General features: G+C 39.1%; 1 protein-coding gene across 2 annotated transcripts in view; it reads left to right on the forward strand.

Annotated features, from left to right (window-relative positions):
- Positions 1 to 7,232: 7,232 nt before the first annotated feature.
- The window catches only part of LOC127646424 (gamma-aminobutyric acid receptor subunit gamma-3-like), a 256,679-nt gene continuing 238,639 nt past the window's right edge, over positions 7,233 to 25,272 (forward strand). For both annotated transcript variants that reach the window (XM_052130068.1, XM_052130070.1), the window contains exons 1-2: positions 7,233 to 7,335; positions 8,043 to 8,191. In XM_052130068.1, the coding sequence (XP_051986028.1) occupies positions 7,283 to 7,335; positions 8,043 to 8,191 (202 nt within the window). In that variant the 5' untranslated portion in view covers positions 7,233 to 7,282. The remainder of the gene's footprint in view (positions 7,336 to 8,042; positions 8,192 to 25,272) is intronic.

A 25,272-nucleotide genomic window follows, 5' to 3' on the forward strand; every position in this document is an offset into this window, starting at 1 on the left:
TCTCCGTAATGCTCGCAGCAAGAGCCGGAGAAATGATTGAAACGACAGTGTTTACGGGTGGGTTGCATACATTGTAATAGGCACGCGCGCCACTTCCATAAAGCTTCCCGCTCTTAGCGGGGAGTTTCTTGGCTTCTTGGTGAGCCAGAGATCTGTTTGGAACTGTATGGGCAGCGCTTACGGGTGGGGGTGCATACATTGTAATAGGCACGCGCGCCACTTTCATAAAGCCTCCCGCTAGCGGCGGGGTTTTTGGCCATGCATACAGTGTTTGTGTGTAGGGGTGCGTGCAGGACAGCAGGCACGCACGCTACATTTATAGTATTTCCCGCTTTTACTGGGGGAAGTGTTTATAACTGTGGGAACAGTGCTTGTGTGTAGTGGTGCATACATGACAATAGGCACACGATCTACATTTATGGGGCGTCCAGCTCGAGCTGGGAAAGTATTCGGCACTGTTTGGACAGTATTGATATGTGGGAGTGCGCACTTTAGTGTGGACACGTGACCCTTATAGTGACACAGGCAGAAAATGACTCTTGTGATTTCTGTGTGTTGCCGTTAAAACGGCATTTGATTGCAGGTGAGCGAGTTCTGTGACTGGCCCATTGACTGCTGTACAGACATTTCCAGCCGCCTGTAAGGGGACTGGGTAATGTTTTACACGTTTTGCTCGCTGCAGTGAAGCGTTCAGCGAACTCTCTTACCGTGCTGGTGCCCGTGCTCGTGTCCGCTAATGTCGACGGTGCGGGGTCGAAGGCCGAGCCCGGCCAGTCGTCGGATGCAGCGCCAATTGGAAAGGCTGTCATCCTTTTCACCGTCGTCCCCTGGCGCGCCGAACGAGATGAGACCCACCGCTCTGTTGGAGGGGTGCTGGTGAAGCACGCGGGGACTGGCCCGGCGTGATGTCACTGAAGTCTGCGTGTTCTGGCGGCCTCCGTGAGCGGGGCTTTTTTCTTGCGCGGCTCAAACAGAGGGGACGGCAGCACGGTGGTAGCAGGCTCGTTCGCGGCGAAGGCGGCGAAGCGAGTGCGCGGCTCGTTGAGGCCCAGGGAGTCACATTCGGGGCATCCGCCTCGAGTGAAAGCAGCTTCTGCGTGGTCAGGTCCCAGGCAGCGAGTGCAGATAATGTGATGGTCCCTGTCAGGAAGAAGGCCTGGAACAACGCCTCGAATTTGCTCTTTTACTAAATACAAAAAGTGTTGTAAAGGCGAACACTTGCAAAGTAGCTTAGTAAAAAGGATATAGTGATGCGCGCCGGATGGCGTAGCAGAAGGCTTCGAAGGCGGCTGAAGGTGCCGGCGTCCTCTTAGCAGTCCTGCTGTAGGCTTGTCAACGGCAGGCGAAAGACTCCAAAAATCCGGAGGATCCAGCGAAGAGGAGGTCTTCGCTGAAGGAGATTAAATCTAAAGGAACTCGTATGACGGGGTGCCCATTATATAGCCTGGCTATGCTAATTTCGGCGGGCTCTGAGCGCGCGAACGCGAGGTGCGCGCCCATTGGTCGCGCGTTCAGAGTCGCCCCGTCATTGGTTCGAGCAGTTGCCGCAGCAAAGCCAATGACCGAGCTGCCTCGCTCATTACTGTCTGCTGTGCAGCTGCAATGCGTTTAACATAAAGACTTCAATATTTCTCGAGAAACGGAGTTTTCCCATAGCGTAAGCTACTTACGCAATAGGAGAGACCTCTCGATAGGGAACTAAAGGATATTAGAAGGAAACATAAGAGCAAGTAATGTGCCCTTTTATATAAAAAAATATGATTCCAGAAGTGTAAGGCCATTCTTCAAAGCATACATGTCTTAAGCAATAAATGAATGCCTGATATGTTTCTTGACTAAATTCTGATTACTCTGATCTAGGGTCATTTGGTTTGCAATCAACAGAAGAAAGTGCAATGTTTAGATTTGGCCTTACCTTAGAATTTTAGTAACAGACGGAAACCTGTTTACTGTAATTACCCTGGGTAGAAATGTTAATGCTCAGTTAAAGGAACACGAATCAGGATTTCCATAGTAAAAAACATCACATTGCTTGGGCAGAACTTTATTTACTTCAAAAATGGTATGCCATTCATTTGCTTTGGTTAAAACTGGGCCGTGTGGCATGAGAGGTTTTTATGTTTATTGGGTTCACAGGCTCATGACAATAAGATTGTGTGCATGAAGCATAGCATGATATTTTCCTAATGGAATAGTTTCTGCAGAAGCGACTGTAACTGTGGAAGAAGGATTCTACAGATTACTTCTGGGATTATACAAAACACACATACAGTATGTGCAAACACACACGCACACATCGAGACCAGAGTTCCTGGAGCAGGGGAGGATGCTGAATCCTTCCGCTGGTCCTGTGTGCCGTCAACATCTGGCCCACATCTGTTTGTGAAGGATTTAGCTCCACTTAAGTTGCTTTTCCCAACCAGTGCTCCTATGTATGGTACCAAATTAAACTATCACCAGTGCAACCATATGACTGTATTTTTGCATTGTGTGCATTATTATACTAGCAGAGACTGTCAGCTGTGTGCAGTTTGTGATACCAAATCGTTATGGATGCATTTGAAACAGATTTGGATTTGAAGATGTACATTGGATATTCAAATTAAATTTGTGTATTCTGTGTATGTTACATTATGGTGTAGATCATCCATCCTTATGAAATCTGCCGCTTAAGCTTTATGAATATTAAGCGAAGCTGTTATTTTGTTTTTCTATGTCTGAGTTACACTGACATTTATTTGACATGTCATGCTCTTGTTGTGGGCTTGCTGAAAGACTACTCAGTTTTAATACATGTAAAGCAAGTGTAAATCACTCCAATATACCGAACTCATCCCTCACAATAATGCACAGCATGTCAATGGACCTTAAACCTTTAATCCTGAGTGGCAAAGTAAAAGCCTGTGAATCCTATTGCTGGTGCCGGACCGGAATTCCACTTGTGTAGAAGTTGTCTCTTATGGAAGCCCTGAACCGCACTGTGAAAAAAAAAAAAGATTCAGTTAGTGATTATTATTATTTAATTTTTTTTTGGTGTCTAGTGCCCAGGGTTGGGGAGAAACTAAATACATGTAACGGGAATACGTATTTAAAATACAAAATATAAGTAACAGATACAATTTAAATCATTGCTATTTAGAATACAGTTACCTTCTAAAAGTATTTTGATTACTGAAGAGATTACTTTATTGTCATTTGTTTCATATGAGTAGACAGAGAAGTAAGTTTGGAACAGAAGAAATAGAAATAAAATTGTCAGCTTACGCTAAGCTAAAATGCTATTTCTAACCATTTTACATGCACTTGTTCCAGGCACGATCATATTTTTTTATCAAAGAAAATTTATGTTGGATCATAATTTCTTTATTTTTAATAAGACCTTTGATATTAGGGCAAAAGTCATATTCCTGATTGGTCTAGTTTTCCTGTAAAAATATCTAAAAACCCTTAAAACAAGATCAATTTGATTTATCTTGTTTTATTGAAACAACAATGCATAAGATATTTAGTTTTTTTAGAGAATGTATTTTTAAACTGTATTTTGTATTACTGTACTGGCAGCGTTTTTATAGTCAAAACAAGTGAAAACAAATCTACCAGTGCTGAAGAAGTAATCAAAAGTATTTAGAATATGTTACTGACCTTGAGTAATCTAATGGAATATGTTAAAAAATTTCATTTTACAGCATGTATTCTGTAATCTGTTAAAAACATGTAAAAGTAACCCTGTTAGTGCCTTTCTGATCCTATGTCCTCTCTAAAAAAAAAAAACTCTCTCAAAATATTATTATTTTTCTCCAATTTATTTATTTATTTATTTTTTTTTCCCAAAAGGCAATGCATGAGATTTTTTTTGGGCTCGCTAACGAACAATTAGCATGCAATACCAACCTCGGCCAACAGGTGCCACTACCAGTAAGCATTAAATCTTTGGTTTACAAGGTGATCTGTGGTACTTGATCTGTTGATTTGTGGTTGTATAACATTAAAAAGAATGTTTTGAAAATATTAATCAAGGATAGAAATTCACACACACACACACACACACACATATATATATATATATATATATGAGAGAGAGAGAGAGAGAGAGAGAGAGAGAGAGAGAGAGAGAGAGAGAGAGAGATGTTAGAGTCTACTAGTACATACATTAAATCAATATGCATCAGGTTACATATGTTTCATATGGCATTCAGGAAATATATCTGGTTGTTTGACGACATTTAGCACCAGGAATATGGATGCTGCTATTTATATTTTTTATTTTGTTGTCCTATGTGAACATACACTAGATTGATGATCCCTCTCAGTGCTGTGTTTAAAGGCATGACTTGTGTTAGTGTTGACCAAATTCTATGGAGCGAAGCGTCAGCTTCAGTGGTACCAAAGTACCGTGTCGATTTAAAAGGAAGATGCAGAGCTGCTTGAGGAAACATGCTGTGTTCAAACAATGTCTGGCTGTCTGGCTGTCCCTTAGTTTGTGAAATGAGGGGAAGCATGGAGAATGTTGCATCTCTTAAATATTGCAACGTAGGCACTGCCTGACATTTTGTTGTGATGTTTGTACACGTAGTAATGTTAATTGTGTTTTAGGCCTAAGTATTGTTATAATTTCTGGAAGAATAAAATAATGTAACATTGACAAGTAAGTTTAACATTAACATAAGTCATGCAGACTTTTTACGCTGGAACTTCATTACAGTCGTGTAAAAATGAGTCATCCCTTTAAACACAGCACTGAAAACACAGCGAGAGGAGCCTCACCAGTCAAAGATGTCTAGCACATGTTTACATAGGCCAATAAATAAAAAAAGTGCAATATCAATAGCAGCATCGATATTCCCAGTGTTGAATGTCAACAAACAACCAGATATATTCCCTGAATGCCATATGAAACATAATGTATGTAACCTGATGCATATTCATTTAATTGTGGGATTTCATGTATTAGTAGACTCTAACAATATATATGTTTCTTTTCTTGAGAAAGATTTGCAACTATAAATCAACAGATCAAGTACCACATCTGGCATCTGTCACCTTGAAAATCATAAGATTTCATGCTTACTGATAGTTTTTTTTTTTTTTTTTTTTAGAGAGAGAATTTTTTTTTTTTATAGACATAGGCACAGGAAGGCACTAGACACCTAAAAACTACTGATTTTTTTTTTCTTCACATTGCAGTTCAGGGCTTCCATGGTCTCTTGCCATTACAGATTTCAGAGTATATAACAGTGAGAGACACAGAGTTGTTTTCATTTTACCATTAAGAGAAGAAAAAAAAATCTTGATTTCATCTCCTCAACCACAAAGTGCATTGTCTTCTTAAAAGGTGGTTTGGTTATGTCACTGCTTTGATTCAGTCTATAAATATTATTCACTGTAGCGCCATCTTGGATTTTTTTATGGGAATGACAACGAGGCTGTGTGGGATACATTTAATTTAATGGTAGTGGAGTTTTTGTCTGCTGAATGCTCTTGAAAAGATGTTTTTTTATTTATATATTTATTTTTTTGACCGCGAGACCATCCAAATACACCAAATACACGCCTATTGAAGAGACTGTACGTCTACACCTCACAGATTTGTTGTTATTCCCGTCAAAAATCAAAGATGGCGCTGCTGTGAATAAGGTTCTTAAAAACATTTAATACATTTTTGACCATCCTTAGGCTACTTTAAGTAATGACTTAAGCACAGTCAATGCTTAGAACAACATTGCATTCACAAATAATGCCAGACAGTTATCTTGTTATATCATTTACCTTTTGGTTTACTAGAAAATTCTGCTGCACTCTTTACCATTTTGTTCTTCCACTATTTTGTTTAGTATGTTCTCTTGTGTAGGCTACTCTAACTGTACATTCTGCTGGACCTACCGGTCTGCATTACTGTAATCTGCCACAAGATGATAGTCTATCATACATTAAGAATGGCCGAGTTCATGATCTCGGAAACCCAAAAGGAAGACACCATCTAGACATAAGAACTTTGAAACGAGGCGAAATATATGCGAAATTATAAACGGAATGGTCTACGCTCAAAAGCTCCAAATGGGTGATTGTTTTCTGCTTTTATTTATTTTCGAAATAACTTTAACTTAATTTAATTAAGACTAGATTTACCTTTGGATTTTTTTTTAACACCACAGACATTGAGCCTTCGAGAAAGAAGTCTGTGGAAAATGATCGGTGCGCGCATAAGCAAAGCCAGAGAGAAAAGGGCTTGTGTGTTTTTTTCTAAAGCGTGTGGGCGACTCGGATATGCCTGTGGTGATAAATGTCGGCGCTGTCTCAAATATTACTGCATATGCGCACCTGTTCACATACATCCACATCAGTGTGGGACAACGTAAGGTTAGACATTTTCAGCTTAATGTCGTTCGTTTAAAGGCTAAATTAGCAGCAGCACTTGTCGGAGTCAGACACTTAAAATAATAAATACGTCAAAGATCAAATAGAAAATTCACTGACGATAACACAGCAAATGGCAAAGTACTAAAAACTATATATCCCATTACATTTATGCAACATACGTCAGAATATGTGTTGTACTGCCATAACGGGTTTTTTACACAGCAGGGTACAGGGTATTAATTAATTCAATTTAAAATAGGTTGATGACATTTTCTTCACCCTTAATCTTGGCCTATTACAGCGAATCAACACACGTGCAAAGCAATTACAGCAATTACGCGCCAATTTCCATTTCGAACGCAGTCCGCGCGGTAATCATTTACGTTTCTGGTTGTGATACAACATTAACCTGAGCTGTAAACAACCGCTTTTTAACGTATCTCCTTGAAGCATTTCGAAGGCTGACGTTGGAAAACGTAACCGAAGAGGATTTCAAGTTCCTCCAAACCGTCTGGGGGGGAACAGACTTTGATTTTTAATGACGTAATTTCAAGGAAGGATGTTCTAACGGCTACATTTGCGGCTTGAAGGTCCACTTTGGAAGTTTGTGCACTGCCTCTGTGTGAACGTCAGTATGTATGTGTATCTGTTGGTGCAATCGAAGGCAGCGCCACTTCAAGGAGCAGGAGGGGCTCTTCTATTATTTGATCCCATTAATTGCCAATGTAAGTGAACTTTATGCACCGGACACTGGCTGAGGAGGTTTCACCGTTTCCGCTGGACTATAACCTACAGCAGCCTATTTGCCACTGTTAGCCGGGAAGAAAAGGCTGCAACTGTCACTTTTTATTTTTTAGCAGAGTCTCCGTGCAGCCCCCGCACTGTGCAACATTTAGCCTACCACGGAGTCACACTAAGCTAAAACATGTCCACCAAATTGTTCCTCTACTTCTTACTTCTGTCAGTGTTTCTTTCATGGTAAGTGAAACCGCTACCCTCTTGTCTTGACATCAATTCATCGTTGTTAAGGATAATTCCGTAAATTATATTCCGGCGCCACATATCTGTCCAGTCTGACGATGAAAGCGTGATACCCGTTCTTTTGCTACTGAACTTTTACAATAAGTATTTATCGGTGCTATTTAGCTTATTTAGCTAATGATAGACTTTTGGATTTCTGTGGTTCATGTCGTTGCATACGCAGTTTTTTTTTTTCCGTTGCTTAAACATCTTAAACGTGTTCACGTGAACATCATCTCTGTCGGTATCATAATTGAGAATGGTTTGCATATGTTATTTTTAAGCTTTCAAATTCTATACTGGTTTAATCGTTGACTGACACAGTCCTCCACGCGATTTCAAAAAGTAGCAGATTACTTCAGATAATGGTGTGACTAATGAGCTTCTTTTAATTCTGGTCCAATCTGGCAAATATTCTGTCATAAAAATATACCGTTTTAATTGAGGTAACGAATGTATGTAATTTTGTAATACACTAGACTACACAATGAATACACACTTATTTCACATAGCCTGTTAAGTTTGTTTTGGTATTTTATTCTTCGAAATTCTTAATGAATCACACAGGCAGTGTATCAATGTTTTGTGTTTCACTTCTTTATGCAAGTGAAAAGACTGCAACTCTGACCTGAGGAATACGTTTTCTATTATTTCTTCTTCTTTAGTTCTCAAACAGTCGCTTCTGAGTATGAAGAGTATGACGACGTTACTGTGAATCAAATGTTGGCCCCCAAAACTCACGAGACAGACGCAACGCAAATACTAAACAACTTACTAAAGGATTACGACAAAAAACTTCGCCCCGATATTGGAGGTGAGTCGTTTTATCATTAATGTGTGGAGTAAGAATGTATCGAGGCTCTGTCCATGGTGCTGAAATCGGTTCTGTCTGACACTTAAAGGTAACGTTCAACATATCTCATCTTGGGGTTGTATTTACATGTAAGCTATGTACACTGAATTTACATTCATTTTAAATCCTGTTAAAAACTGTTGTGTTTTTAAACTGGTGAGCTGCATCAGCTTCACATCATATGTGTGCAATGTTACAAATGACACAAAGAAACTTTGAAGAGTGGATGCAACTATTTACCTTGTACTAGTAACAGTAAAAATGTCATATGTATTCACTATTTGAGAATGAGCAACAGCTACACTGTGTATTGATGGTGAAGCATTAAGTAACTGAGTGGTGAAAATGTTTTCTGCAATTTTCTTCATATTTATTATACAGCCATTATACTGTAATGCCATTCACGTTTTTTCCTGTCTTTTTATAATTTTTTTTTTTTATTGTGCCATGCATTACTCATACTAGCCATATGGGTTTCACTGTAGTCCACTTAATCTTTTAATGCCACATATTGGCTTGTTTTCGTGTGTTTCAAGAGCTATATTAGCTTGTAAAGTGCCTCTACAAAACCACTGAATATCTCTGTTAGATCTGGCAGGAAAGTTCAGGTGTTCTGCAGAATTATTTCACTCAGACTAACAACATATTTCAGGGTTTAGATTGATGCAATTTTCTAGTAAGTGCCACTAAATAGAGTGCCATGAATGGAACTCACAATCTGCAATTCAAGCAGTGCATTCTGTACTTGATCTGAGATGTCACTGCAGAACATCACAACTGCTCTTGACAGATCTGTCAGGTCTGTTATTGGTTTTGAGGCATCATAATATATTGTATCTAATTGGATTTTATATGATTGGAAGCATTTTAGAACAGCCATCCTCGCAAAAGCTCACCAGTTCGACATATATTTTTGTTTATGTTCAATGGGAGGAACAACCGCTATGTTTGATGGATGACCGTCTCCAAATGATATTCCTATACTCGCGTCTGATTTCCAAGAGACTATCTTAATGTGCTCTCCCACACACACACACACACACACACACACGCACCAATAACAACCCACACAAATCAAGCATATTGCCTCAGAGCCACCTTGACATGAATTAGCGTGGCTTTTGTTTTCCCCCTCTGTAGCTAAGTCTGGAGAGAACCATACTGTTATAAAATAATCAAGGATACCTCAGAATATCTGTGGTGTTATACAAAGGCAGCTATATGAGACACTAGTGTTGCAGAGTTAGAAAGATACCAGTTGAAGTCCTCTGAAACTGAGGAACATAGACTGATGGGCACCACTCAGATCTGTGAGCTTAAGTGCAGAGTTGGTCAATGAAAATGGCTGCATACACTTCCTACAGGTGGACTCTCTCTCTCCTTTATTCCGTTTCCCTCCTTCCCTCTACTCTACTCAAATCAAATCACTTTATTGTCACACTACCATGTACACAAGTGCAACAGTAGGTGAAATTCTTGTGTGCAGTTCCGAGCAACATAGCAGTCATGACAGTGACGAGACATATACCAATTACAATAAACAACATACTTACACAACACAATTTACATATCAAATGTACACATACTTACACAACACAATAATTATATACAATGTACAGTAGACAATACACACAATATAGAATACACAGTATACAATAAGAGTATATGAAATATATATATATAGTAGTTGTATTGAGGAGAATATGTTGACAGTCCAGTGTGAGATTATAGATGAATAAAGTGCAGTGCTAATTATTGATCCTGATAGATCAAGTGTTCAACAGTCTGATTGCTTGGGGGAAGAAGCTGTCATGTAGTCAGCTGGTGCGGGTCCTGATGCTGCGATACCGCCTGCCTGATGGTAGCAGTGAGAACAGACCATGACTCGGGTGGCTGGAGTCTCTGATGATCCTCCGAGCTTTTTTCACACACCGCCTTGTATATATGTCCTGGAGGGAGGGAAGCTCACCTCCGATGATGTTTCTGGCAGTTCGCACCACCCTTTGCAGGGCTTTGCAGTTGTTGGTGCTATTGCCATACCAGGCGGTGATGCAGCCAGTCAGGATGCTCTCTACAGTAATAGTGTACTCACACACACACCCACACATTTTATATTGTTTTCCTTTTCTTTTTTCAACTTACCAGACTATTTGTTTTGAGTTTGAAATGGCATTTCTTTTTATGTGTACCTCATGGAATTCATAGCTGAAAAGAAGAGAAAGAGAGCTCATGAAGCCACAGTTTCATATGAGGGTTATAATGAGGTACAAGAATAAAAAGAAAATAACAGAATCCTCTTTTAGCCATAATTATTTGTGTACTAGTGTTGCAGTATTAAACTAATGTGTTATTGTTCAGCTGACTGTGGATTGTGTATTGAAACAGCAGTCCTGATTGCGTTAACGCAGAAAGCACAAGTACACACAATGGATTGAACACGCACACACACACACACACACACACACACACACACACACACACACACACACACACACACACAAACAACAACTCCTCAGAAAAGACTGATACCTAGTAAAATCACAACAAAACATATTCAGAATTCTCTTTGAACACAGATCATTAGCATTAAAATTATCTTCTTTTAGAATCATCCTGTTCTTCATAAATGCAATATGTTTAATACAAAATATGTCCAATAAATCCTCGCCAACAAGGTTTGATACATTGACTGTGTCTTCACCATGCAATAAAACTGCATATGACTTTACTGCAGAAGGTTATTGGACTTCAGATAAATTATGTTTAAGAGATTTCCCCCCTTTGTCCTCTATAAAATTGTCAAAATTTAGACACATTTTATTTCTTTAAAGATATAGTTCACCCAAAAATGAAAATGCTCTCATTTACTCACCCTTATGCCATCCCAGATGTGTATGAATTTTTTTCTTCTGAAGATCACAAACCAAGATATTTAAAATAATATCTCAGCTAGGTCCAGACAGTGCAAGTGAATTGTGACCAGCACTCCAAATTCTCCAAACAGGAGATAAAGTCAACATAAAAGTAATCCATAAGATTCCAGTGGTTTAATAAATATCTTCTGAATCAATCCAGTTGGTTTTGGGTGAGAACGGACCAAACTATAACTCATTTTTCACTGTGCATCTTGCCATTGAAGTCTCTAGACACAATCATGATTTCAAGCTTGATTATAATTCCTAGTGCTTGACGCATGTTCAGAGCACTAGATGGTGCTTCAGGACGTGTAATCTAGCTAGAAATCGTGATCGCCAAGGAGACGACTGTCAAGATGTACAGTGAAAAAGGAGTTATAGTTTGGTCTGTTCTCACCCAAAACCAACTGGATTGCTTTGAAAGACATTGATTAAACCACTGGAGCCTGATGGATTACTTTTATGCTGACTTTATCTGCTTTTGGAGCTTTTAGAGTTCTGGTCACCATCCACTTGCATTGTATTGACAGATCAGATCTGAGATATTCTTCTAAATATGTTTGTGTTCAGCAGAAAGTCATATATATCTGGGATACATTTTTATCCATCAACTCTGCAACAATACAGCATATAGGCTAGCAGTACTGTGAAATGTGTTAACAAAATAATTTGTTTTAATTCAGACTTAATGCAATTGCAATATGGAAAGGCTAGATAACAAAGACCCACATACCTGCTCACAGACTTTGGCAATATCCCTTTTACTGTTCATCAGTATATTTTCTAATGCTTGCATATTGCTGTAAAAAATAGTTACATGTCACGATGAGAGGTGCTTCTGTAAGCCCACTGTCAATTGTTTGATGTTTTATGATGTTGTCCTCGAACTTGTCTACAATACGTTATTTAATTATGGAGCTGGTGCATTATCCTAAATGATTAACCGAACATTATGGACCTTGTAATGTGTGTTTTTTTTTTTTGTTTTTTTGCTTTATGGACACTGTAAACCGATGGTAGTCCATCTGTGGAAGTGAATTGGCTGAAGGGTGAATTTTCTGTGTTTGTTTGGTTGCAGAGAACTTGATGCATTGAGCCTATTCTTATCAGATTTGTTGGCTTATTAGGATCGCAGATGACTTCACCAGCCGCTTACTTGTCTTCATTGACTTTTGGCTATTAGCATCAAATGGCACTCTACTTTGGCATTCATTTGTTGTTTTTGCTCTTTTTGTTGTCGAATGTTCAAGGTGCACATCTATGCTAAGCTCAATGAGCTAGTTACAAGGTTGTCTTTTAAAAGGGTCACATGGCTGCTGCTCTCAGTGTACTGATTTGTGCAGTACTAAAAGCATCAAAATGACTGGTGCATTAAAGGTAATATTGTAATTAGGGAAAGGAGCCATTATTTTTTGTCAGAAAGATAACAAACAATAAAACATTGTCAATACAATTGATATGTTTTGGATAAGATGGAGGCATTTTTAACTGTTTGTGAGCTATAAGTGTGTTTACAAATCAGCTGGGCAAAGTACATAATTTTTGATATGTAACATCTTATTTAGTGCCTCATACTTTCTAAAGATATTGCACCAATATGCTGTATGAGCCAATATTCTGTGTGGCCTATTAATGTCACAGCCCTGTCACTCTGTCAGTCTGGGTATTTGTCTGACAGGACCGTGGCATTATCATCTCATGTCTGTCTTGTGTTTTCGGTCAGTCTTGTTTCATTTCATGTATTACTCTGCAATTGGGTCCTGCGTCTGCACTCCGTAACAATAAAAGCAATCTGTGGATGATCAGGGATGATTGTTTCCTGTCAGTCAAAATGGGGTGGAAAAACACGTCTGACAATTAGCCATGCTGTTGTGTAATTTCGTTCTACGTGTAAAGAAAATGTGTCTTGTGTGAAAATACTTTGAAATGGTTGACAACAGAGTTGCAAGTTGTAAGCTTTGGACAGCTAGAATTTCACAAGGTGGAACTGACGTTAAAACTATTTTTTTTTTAACACAACTAGTGTGATTACTCTCCTTAAACCTCAACACAGCAAGGAATATGAGTTTTGTGTGGAGTTTTTGTGTGAAGGCTGCTTCAACTAAAAAGGGACAAGAAATCTTACCAATTTAAAATGAGAGTAACAAGAGGCTATTCAAAGTTAAGAGTTAAGAATGTTAATATGAATTAAAAATTAACTTTTTTTCTTTGAGTGTTTTCAGTGGTTTAAAGTAATGAAGTACAAATAATTCGTTACTGTACCCAAGTCGTTTTTTTTATTATTTGTTATTTCTTGATTATTTAAATATATTACAACTTTTTCTTTTCTAAATTTTTTAGCCAAACAAATACTTTTTACTCCGATACAGACCCTCTTGTTACTCGTTACCTGAATTAAAAAAGTTTGTTTCGTTATTTGCGAAAAGTGAGCAGAGAGCATGCTAAAACAGCGTGCAGTGTGTTTGATTGACAGCAGCCAGTGCGAGCACAGACACTTGGCGCATGGGCTCATGGGGTGTGTGTCATACCAGTGAGGCACCTGAACTAAACACTTCCAAAGACACCGATAAGATTTAATTTACCCTACCTGTGTACAAATATGGCAGTCTGACACTGTACCGAAGCCACTAAATATGAGGAACAATGGAGGACTCTTCTCAAATGCTGTGAATGATAAAAGTAGGTGTTTTTTACAACATGTTTTCTTTATTCATGAATGATGATGAATGGAAAACTGGGTGCCGTATCGACTTAATTTGGTACCTGTTGCATTGTACATAGAGATTATAGCAAGCACATACTAATTTGCATCTCAGGCACCAAGATAGGCTTTTCCCTAGAATAAAATATATAAAAATAAAATAAACAAGTACAACTAAACAAATGTAAAACAAACATTTGAAAATATTAACTATAAAAGTTAGTATTTATTGTAACCAATATTTCCTATATGAGACTCAATTACATGCCATTAAAAATAACAACATGAGTGGGTCACATTTTATAAGATGAACGGATTTGAATTTGTAGTAATTTTACTTTTTGATGATAGTATTTTTTAAACAAGGTACTTTTTACTTTTACTTAAGTAATACATTTGTGTGGTATCTGTACTTTTACTTAAGCATGGAAATTGATTACCTTTTCCACCATTGAGTGTTTTGAGACCAGTTACTGTGAAAAATAGAAAACATGCAAAAAGAATGTGAAAATAATATAAAAATAAATTTCTTTTGAAAACAAAACCACTATACTATCGATATCAGTATCAGCAGATGTTTTTGAATAATCCGATTTTGGTTTCGGTACATACATTTTGTATTGTGTATCTCTTATGCCTCCTACACACTACACGACTTTCAAAGACATCGGATTGTGGTACCGTTCATATTACACAACTGTCTGTTTTGTCATGGAATTCGTAGGGTTTTCAAATTACACGAGGAATCTGCGAAAGGGGTGAACACAATACAAAAATGTCACTATTGACGAATCTCTGCCTGGACTCCAAATTACGTTTCACAACATGCAGAGTACACGTGAGAAGTGATCGTGCTTGTCCGGGCGAGGTTTTGAAGTTTGCGATACACTATTTTTGTGCATTGATTCACAGCGAAAAGTCAATTAAGAAGAAAAGTCTATGGAGGAGGGAATGGTTTGGGAGACGTGGGCAGCAAGGATTGTCTGTTCTGCAGAGAGACTTGGAGGTAAATAAGAAATGTTGCAATGAACGGAGGTGTATTTAACAGGTGTATGCCTGCTGGTGTATTTAAATTATTGAAAGAAATTTACATGAATGACAAGTTATTCTGATACAAGTTCTATCTAATTTCGTCTTGTTGAAACTATATTATTGTGCTCACCATATCATAAGATGCATGATAGGAAAACTTCCCGTGCCTGTTTCTTGCCCCCTTATTGGCTGTAGGTCAACGATGCAGTTGTATTCAGTCAAAACACATTTCACATTGCATGATTTGGAATCGCAGACTGTCCAGATATTTAACATGCTAGATATCTTGCTGACATTGGTGATGCGTCTGCGCTTCTCTCAGATCGCATCTTTGATATTTCATACATTGCGTTCGTCGCTCACGGGAGCAAGCTCTGATTTGCCTATGATTTAGGGCTTTTGTTGGCGATCTTCACAAAACTGTCAGCAAGTGAAATCGGACCTAAAATAGTGTAGTGTAAACTCGGCATTATGGGAATATTCTGACTAGATTAGTTATACAGTACATCGAGATATTGACCTGGGCCTCATTTTCCAAAAGCATTGTTACTTGAAAATCTTCGTAGATTAACAAAAATTATATTTTTACTAAATTAAATAATAACATCTTTGCATTACTGCAAACAGTTTTTTTTTTTGTTTGTTTGTTTTTTAAATGACCAACTGGTATTTCCAAATCCTCTTTCTAAAAAGTTCTACTTATCGCTGGTATCTCTATTCCAGTGTGTGGATAATTTTCTGAAATCTCACTTTTCTACTTTTCTCTGTGCTGTTTCAGGTGCTGATATAAATTTGTCGTGTTGCCACATGATTTAGCAACTTTAATTTTGCATAGTACCTCTCTCTGCTAAGTGTCGGTTATCTTAAAGCCAAAATATCGCAATATAACCAGGGTTTTTCCTGGCTCAAAATGAGGCGGAGGTGGTACCATACTGATCAAAAAAGTGACGTATAAACACGTAGACGTTGGCTTTGCATTAATATACTTCTAATGACCTGGCAACTGAATACTAGTGTAATTCTGTCAGCTGTTTTTTTTTTTATTTAATCTTAATCTTATTTAGTGTTAATCCTATGTCAAATGTCCTTTTTAGTTTATATCATATTTAGTCAACCATATCCCATTTCAATTTATTGTTTTTGGTCGTTTTGATTGACAAAGTCTGGGCATTTTTTATGTAGTTTTAGTCAATGAAAACTGTAAACATTTTAGCCATAAGAGTATTATTGATGAGCATTTGTCAATCTTGTATATCCAAAACATATATATATATATTATTGTTGTTGTTGTTGTTGTCATTTTAGTGTTATTTTTCACACAAGATTGATCTTATCATGATGATCTCATGATGATAACGTTATCAGCTGCAGACAGCGGGGGTGAAAGATGAGCGTCTATGTGTTAGAGTGCGCATCAGCCGGTGTATCTCTCCCGGTCTCGACTCCCGCTTAGATTGGGTCTCTTCCGCGACTGGTTGAAGCAGCTCTAACCGAACAGAGAATGACAGTTTTGGAGTTTGTGCTTATTTACACGTCACACTCCCGTATTAATTGAAGCTTAATTAAGGATAAAATAAAGATATATCGGCATGCTGTGATCTGTGTATCTATCAGACGCTCGAGCTGCAGCGCTCCTCTCATCTCGCGTGTCAATATTATAGACTGGTCATCTTTTTATTAGCTGTGTAGAAAATGTGCTGCCACGTGCACACATGCACTTATTTATTTAATAAAATCTCAGCATTTTGCCGTCATATAATCGCACAGGCTGACATCGCGATTTGCGATATGATTAATCGTGCAGCACTATACATTTTATTATTATTTTTAACCGACAAGACTAATAATAATAACAATAATATTAAATATTAAACAAAATATTAAAATGCACATCTGATGAAGTAAATAAATATTTCATTCTGCATGTAACGATTGCGTAACAAAATGCAATTATGTGGTGAATTAAGATTTAAGAAAATATTTAAAAATATTTCCAGCGAGCTAAATTACAAAAGTTTTTAAAGTTACACACAAATATAAAGAAGTTGCAATGATGAGCAGCACTAAATGGTCACATTTCAGCACTTCACGTTTATGGACATCGTCTCTAAGTAGCATTAAAGCGCGTCCTTGCTCATTCATGTTAAACGTTCGTAAACTAGCTTGTATAAAATGCACTTAACCGCTGAGACCAACCGTTATTACGAAACGAGGACAATAAATTGGCTAATATTTGGACAATTTTCATATTATCAACAATTAATGTATTGATTGAAAACTGTAAAAAAGGTTTACATCTTATTTTCTATCATTAAATTGTATTATAAACTAAGGGTGGAAAAAATGTATTATGTTACTGTGGCAGGGTGAGCAAGAGACAGACACTGTGGGTGTGGCATCAAGCCTCGGAGAGGCATTTATTGGAAATAATCAGGTTTGGGGAGTAACGGAATACATATATTTTGTATTTTAAATATGTAATCCCATTATAAGTAACTGCATTCCACTAATGTTACAATTTAAATAATTGATCATTAGAATACAGTTACATTCAAAAAGTATTTTGATTACTAAAGAGATTACTTTGCATTTTATTGCCATTTGTTTCATTTAATATTTAGTCCTTTGAGATGGAAAAAATGTATACATATATATGATGCCATCCAAAGTGCATTTATACAGCAGTGAAACTGTTACGACTCAGACAAGGGCAGACGAGGAGTGAGGATCTACACGCAGTTTATTGAAAATTAACACGGACAAACGACTGGTAAACACAGGAACAAACAAAACATCCACGATGGGAAACCAAAATATAAACAAGAGGAACATCCATGAAGGGTACGGGCAGGACCACGGGCAGGACCACGGGCAGGACCACGGGCAGGACCACGGGCAGGACCACGGGCAGGACCACGGGCAGGACCACGGGCAGGACCACGGGCAGGACCACGGGCAGGACCACGGGCAGGACCACGGGCAGGACCACGGGCAGGACCACGGGCAGACATTACCTAACATTTAACAACCAACAAAGACTGAACAAACAACAGGGCTTAAATACACAGGGATAATGATTAACAGGTGAGAACAATAAAGCTGGCAGTGATGAGGGCAGGGAATTGTGGGAAGTGTAGTCCGGGAGAAATGGCAAGGGAGAAACACAGGGCAAACAACAGGGAACACTTTCTGATAATGTGTTACATTAATACGAGCAGATAGAGAAGTTTGAAGTAAGTTTTTAGCAGAAGTAATAGAAATAAACCTTGTGTAAATTGTCAGCTTTACGCTAAGCTAAAATGTTATTTTCAGCCATTTTACATGCACGTTACCAGGAATGATAATATTTTTTTATCAAGAAAATTCACGTTGGATCATAATTTCTATTTTTTTAGTAAGACCTTTGATATTAGGGCAAACATTTTATTCTTAAATATATAAAAATCCTTAAAACAAGATCAGTTAGATTGATCTTGTTTTAGAAAGAACACTGTATAAGATATTTAGGTTTTTTAGAGTTTTTAGAGTATGTCTGACAGAGTTTTTGTAGTCAAAACAAGTGAAAAAAATCTACCAGTGCTGAAAAGAGACGGCAAGTTATCCAAAGTAGTTTGAATATGTTACTGACCTTGAGAAATCTAATGAAATGTGTTACAAATGACACACATACATTATGTATTCTGTAATCTGTAGTGAAATACATTTCAAAAGTAACCCTCTCAACCCTCTCAAAAAAAGTGTCTGAGGAATGGCCCAGGTATGAGCTGGGTCTGTCTTCCACACACACTTCCCTCCTGTGTCCACGGTACGAGGGGCGGCAACATCCTTGGGCGGCCAGTCTTCCCAGGCCCGCGGAAGGTGGTAGGGTAAGGCGGCCCAGCCTCTAGCCCGTCGGCCGCGACGTGTGCTGTTCTCGCCCGGTGACACACTTAACTCGTACAGGGGGTCCAAGGAGCAGGTCCAGTGACACATTTAACTCATCTGAACCCTCACAGCTCTGGTCCTGGGAGTGCGAGGAGGAGATGTGTGTGTGTGTGTGTATATATATATATATATATATATATATATATTCAATGATAGACAGACAGACAGACAGAGAAAGCTATATTTTTCCCAAGTTCCACACGAACAGGCTTTCTTCCCAAGAATTTATGTTTCAATAATTCTTTACGTTTAGTCTTTTTGAAGACCCAATGAAATCAAAATGAAAGTTTTACTGCTTTTACTACATGTCTATTAGTTTAAAGGTCATCTACCTATGTGTTAGTGTATTTCTAAACCACTAGTCGTGACCACGAGGAGGTTACCCCATGTGACTCTACCCTCCCTAGCAACTGGGCCAATTTGAGTGCTTAGGAGACCTGGTTGGAATCACTCAGCACACCCTAGATTCGAACTTGTGACACCAGGGGTGGTAATCAGGACCAATACTCACTGAGCTACCCAGGCCCCCAGTGTTCTGCATTCTTTATGCTTCGTGTATTGTGATTCAAAACATGGATACATGATCATTTACTAACTTGTTTGTCAGTCATCTGCATTGCATACTGTCACCATCCTTGTCGTAAGCAAAGATGGCTATATGCTGTGTGCGTTTGTGGGCTGACTATGGATTAATGTTGTCAGTTAGATCATTGTTCGGTTCTCAAATCTTTAGAAAATCGGGCCAGTATTGAGATCGCTTCTCAAGTTCTCCTGGTCAGCAGCTCTGACATGATCATGGTGGAAAGAGGTATGAGTGTGGCTGAAAACTAAAGTCTATTGGCTATTTTTTTAAATGTTACAAGTTGTTCAACATGTCCCGCCCCCACTTCCTGTTTCAGTTGGAAATATGTTAAAACACCAGGGCTGTGTCTGAATTTGTTCACTTATTCATTATTTCCTATATAGTGAATAGCATTGAGTGCTATATATCAGCAAGGAGTGAATGAAATGAGTGAGTGAATTCAGACGCTGACATATACACAGAGCATCGGAGAGAGTGATGGAGCTGTTGCAGAAACGACTTCATCACATATATATATACTTTTATATTACATATAGATTACTGTAATGTTTTTCTTAAATAAGATCATCTTTCTGTTTGTCAATTTTATATATGTTCATAATGATTTAATGTTTAATATTTTTAAACTCTGATCCAACCTGGGTAGCGTTTCTGGGCGTAGAGATGAGAAAACCATGGGAACATAGCACCCTCATGTGAACATAAAACAGCACTTAATTTATCATAACCTACATTTGAAAAATTTATATTTGAAACAAACTCAATTATAATTTCCAATTTGTGCTGGTTTCTTACAATAGTTACAATAATAATAATAATAATAATAATAATAATAATAATAATAATAATGATGTACCAAATAAAGAAGAATTCTTTAGCTTAAATCAAAATAAGAACTCCACATCATAACATCATCTATATAAATATATTATACATTTTAAAATGTATCTGTATGATTTTACCTCATACTGACTATATTTTATAATGTTATTTTAATCAAGAACTTCAGGAAGCTGTAAACTGGTGTCTCTTGCTTGCTCTAGCTCTCTCCCTCACATGCTCTCTCTCGGCTTGTCAGTACTCCCTGTGGTGGATTATGGGCAATAAATCATCGGTGAGTGTACACTCCAATGTACACTCTAAATCAAAGTGCTTTGTGGTAAGAATGAGTGAAAGAATGTCAGGATTGAGTAGTTTACTCAGAATTCAGACCTTACTACAAAATGGCCAACACCTGTAATAGTGTGCTATATAGTGGATAGGGGGTGATTTTGTTTACAGGGCACTTCACAGGCACTTTATTGCACCGCTGCTACAGCCAGGTGGATTTCATATCTTCTTCTGTGATCAGTTATGCATGATCCACAGGTTTTATTTGTGAGGTGTTGCAGAGAATATTTTTCAGAAGTCATTATGCAGATTATGTCTGACACAGGTGTTGTAAACTAAATGTTGATATAAATATTGTTGTAATATTGAATCTGGAAATCTGTGGCAATTCCTATCCCTATTATATACAGTATATCAGTATGGCCATCTGCCACCCTGCACTCGAGATATCAGTATAAGCATCGTCTATTGAAAAAACAACATTGGTCAACCACTAATTTAAATATAGGAAAATTAGATGATATAATTAAATTAAATCAGATGTCTGTGTGTGTGTGTGTGTGTGTGTGTGTGTGTGTGTGTGTGTGTGTGTGTGTGTGTGTGTGTGTGAGCGTGTATTTATCACTTTGTGGGGACCAAATGTCCCCATAAGGATAGTAAAACCCGAAATGTTTGACCTTGTGGGGACATTTTGTCGGTCCCCATGAGGAAAACAGCTTATAAATCATCCTAAATTATGTTTTTTGAAAATGTAAAAATGCAGAAAGTTTTCTGTGAGGGTTAGGTTTAGGGGTAGGGTTAGGTTTAGGGGATAGAATATAAAGTTTGTACAGTATAAAAACCATTATGTCTATGGAAAGTCCCCATAAAACATGGAAACACAACGTGTGTGTGTGTGTGTGTGTGTGTGCTAGGTTTGTGTTCATTCTTGGAGTTGACACCACAGCTATCGCAGCAATAATGGTGTCACAGTGGCCCAATTGTGTCAGCTCTCTTTTGGGCTAAGCTGTAGGGGAAACCCTCCAAAGTGGGTCAGCCTCCCTCTTCGTTTCGCTTACATGTGCAGTGAGCCTTGAGCATCCAGGCGACATCATTATCGGGGTGAAGGAATGACTTGGTGAGCAGGATCTGGGACATTAAACACTTGTGACACATGCGCATTGGCATTTAAGACGTGACTCCTGGGCTATCCATGTTTGTTTCCTTCACTGGGCAGATTGCGTATGGCAAGTGGCAGATGTGCTAGAACAACCTGTTTCATCTGCTGCAAAAAAAAAAAAAAGAGGAAAAATAATTGTTTGACTTTGGGTAAGACACCTGACCAGCCCCCAGGAGGAACACTTATTATAAACTGCTAGTTTGTGTCAGCCTAGATTCATCTACGCAAAGGAGAGATTGAGAGCATTGGGGGTATGGTGGAGGCATTGTGGGATAGGGGACCAGTCCAGTCATTACTATGTTGGGATTGTATTGCATCGGAGAGACAGGGTGAGGTGAGAAAGAAGTGATGGTCCAGTAACAGAGAGACAGAATGTGTGAGGGAGAAAAAGAAAGAGAAATATAGAGATAAACTTGTAAACATGCCCAGAGGCAAAAGAGTGTGCAAACATGTGGAAATGTGTCTGTCTGTGTGTGTGTGTGTGTGTGTGTGTGTGTGTGTGTGTGTGTGTGTGTGTGTGTGTGTGTGTGATTGTTAGATACAGAGAGAACACATACAGCGTTAAAAGCTGGCTTAATTATGTAAGCAAATGGCTCCACCTCTAGACCCTTCTTGCCATCAGCAAAAGCAACACCTGTTTTATCGTCATCTACTGTGAGTGTGTATTTGCAAATGAATGGGTGTGCAAAGTAAAAAGAAAAAAATATCTGATCCCCACAGACACAAGCACATGTCCACCACATCTATGATTACAAACACTGCTCTGAAACACTGCTATCTCTCTCTCTCTCTCTCTCTCTCTCTCTCTCTCTCAATCTCTTTCCCTCTTCTCTCCTTTTTCTTTGTCTATTTCAGAGTGATCATTAAAGTCAAGGTGGGTACAAATATCAGCAGCAGTCCTTTTTCACATAGTTCTAGCACAAAAGCCACATTTTCCTCTCACCACTTACACTGTGCACTACCCTATACAGGGCAGTGCACAGTGGAAATGGTGAGAGCAACATCTGCTGCTATTTATTACGAAGTTCAAACTAATGTTGGAAGGGGCATTTTAGCCAAATAGCCATTACCCTCATGTTATATGGCTTAAAAAAAAACATTCACCCAAAAATGAAAATTCTGTCATTATTTACTTGAACCCATGTCATTTAAACCTCATATGCCTGTATATTTGCCTGTATACAATGACAGTTCACAGTGACCACTATTATAAAGCCCACAAAAAGACCACAAACACCACTTAAGTACCAAAGTCCATATTACTTTTGCACTCTTAGATGTCATTCTCCATCCCGCATAATTGACCAGACATATCACATTCCATTACAACACACTAGAAACAAAGTCGGTTTGATTGTCAATGACATCAAACCTATCATGACATGTCTACAATCCACTTTTACATTTCTGTCTATTTCTCACACAAAGCTAGAATGACTTGGAATATAATGTACCTTTAGCCCATCAGTTATATGGACAACCATATGGAAATGTTATGTGCTTTTTTCTCCTGTTTTAAGCTTTAAAGCCACAGGCACTATTAAACTTTTATTGTATAGAAAAGTGCTGCATAAAATAGGGCCATAGACAGATTCCAATATTTAGCAACTTGCCTTGTTTTATGCTTAAAGAAAATTTACAAAGAGGTACAAAAGCTTTTTCACTGTTCTAACAATAAATAATTTCAATTGAACATTGAATCTGTTGAACAGGACAAAATGTTAAAGAGAAAGATATATAGAAGTTAATTACCAAAAATGACTAAATATGATAACATGAAGCTTGGTTTGAAAACATGTAGAAATACAGACGTTACCATATTGCAACTTCAATCTTAATCATTTTGGATGGTTTCCCTCATCTTGCAGCCTAAAGGTAAATGCTGCTTTTAACGTCCGTTAATGGCGTTCTTTCCACATTAACGCGAGAACGAGACAGAATAAAACTTAAATGTTCTTAGAAGTGTTTTTAATATTATAAATATTAAATATAAATAATAATATAAATATATGATTTTACCTAATGACACTATGATGACTCATAGACATTATAGACATTACAGTTTTATCCTTGCGGTCGGCGGCCATTCCTCCGCTTCCAGGTGGCCGGGCTCCTCTGTCCTCCGGCGGATGGGCGCGGCTGCTCCGTTGGGGTGGATGGAAGTGGCGGGGACTACTACGGCGCATCCCTCCTCCTTCCAGGATTTCGGCACCAGTGTAAAGGGATTAATGGAAAGGAGGAGGTGATATAAACTTCACGGTTACTGTTGTAACTTCCATTCCCTGAGGGAAGGAACGAGACGTTGTGTCGAATGAAGCTTCCTTGGGAGCCTCACGTACCTCTGAACTTGAGAAAAGGCCAATGAGAAATTGGCAGACAGAATTTGTATGTCCCGCCCCCGGACATACGGGTATAAAGGGAAGCGGGCATGTGTCTGTCAGTCAGGTTTTTGCACTGAGGAGCCGAGAATAAGGTATGGCTGTTTACAGTGGTAGGTCTAGTGCCATGGCAGAAGGGACACAATGTCTCATTCCCTCCCTCAGGGAACTGAGGTTACAACAGTAACCGTGACGTTCCCCTTCTGTCACTCACTCATTGTTGTGTCGAATGAAGTGACTCAAGGGGTCCTGTTCAAAAGCGCCATGCACTAGCCCGTGTTACGTGAACTGCGGACACAGGTGCAAGCAGGCTGCTGCTGTAACCCTCCCCAACAACCCCAGAAAAGATGTCATATACAGACTTTAGGTTCCCAGCACCCCTGTTGGGGGAACAGGTGCTACATGACCAGCATGGGAGCAAGCCCGGCAGCCACGGCCTTTTCTCTCTCTATGTCTCTCACATAGTGTGAAGCGGCTAGTGCTATCTGAACGCTAAGAATGCGTCGGTGAAGGTGGCCTTTCCCGATCCTTTTCTTTCAGGGGGAAAAGACCCTGCGGAGGCCACATCCTGCCATGTGGGTTGTCAAGCCACACGTGGGAACAGCGCAGTGGTAGGTCCTGCCTGATAGTAAGATTGCCCAAGGGAGACGCAGGTCCATCGACAGGGGGACCGTACCGCGGAAAATACATCACATGGAGTTGCCTGAAGAGGGAATTAAGCATGTGGAGCCCTACCCCAGTACAGAACACTTGTGGCTCATAGTGGGTCTGGTCGCAAATTGCTCCGCTGAATTCGCAGGCCAGAAGGCTGGGGAGGAAGAACATCCAGGAAGTGATGCTTAGTAGCTAACCTGGGAGAGAAAGCACACTGGATCAATTTAGTGAGGAGCGCTGGGTGCAAGTGGAACACCCTGTCGGTTGTTCCGTATTACCATGTTCTACCGGCTCGGACCTGACAAAACATGGGACGAGACCGACTCAACCCTGAGATTATAAAATCTTGAAAAGGTATTGGGTGTTGCCCAGCCCGTTGCTCTGCTGATGTCTGCTTGGGAGGTGCCATTGGCCAGTGCCCACGAGGATGCTACACTTCTCGTCGAGTGTGCTCAAACCCGCAAGGGGGTGGGCACGGCCTGGGTCTGGTAAGCCAAAGAGATAACCTCTGTTTAGAGACTGTGTTACCTTTCCACCGTCCAAAGCAGACAAAGCTTTCTTGATGGAAGCTAGCGCTATCAGGAGG

This window comes from Xyrauchen texanus, chromosome 7 (genome assembly GCF_025860055.1).
Source record: "Xyrauchen texanus isolate HMW12.3.18 chromosome 7, RBS_HiC_50CHRs, whole genome shotgun sequence".
In the NCBI taxonomy this organism is placed as follows: domain Eukaryota; kingdom Metazoa; phylum Chordata; class Actinopteri; order Cypriniformes; family Catostomidae; genus Xyrauchen; species Xyrauchen texanus.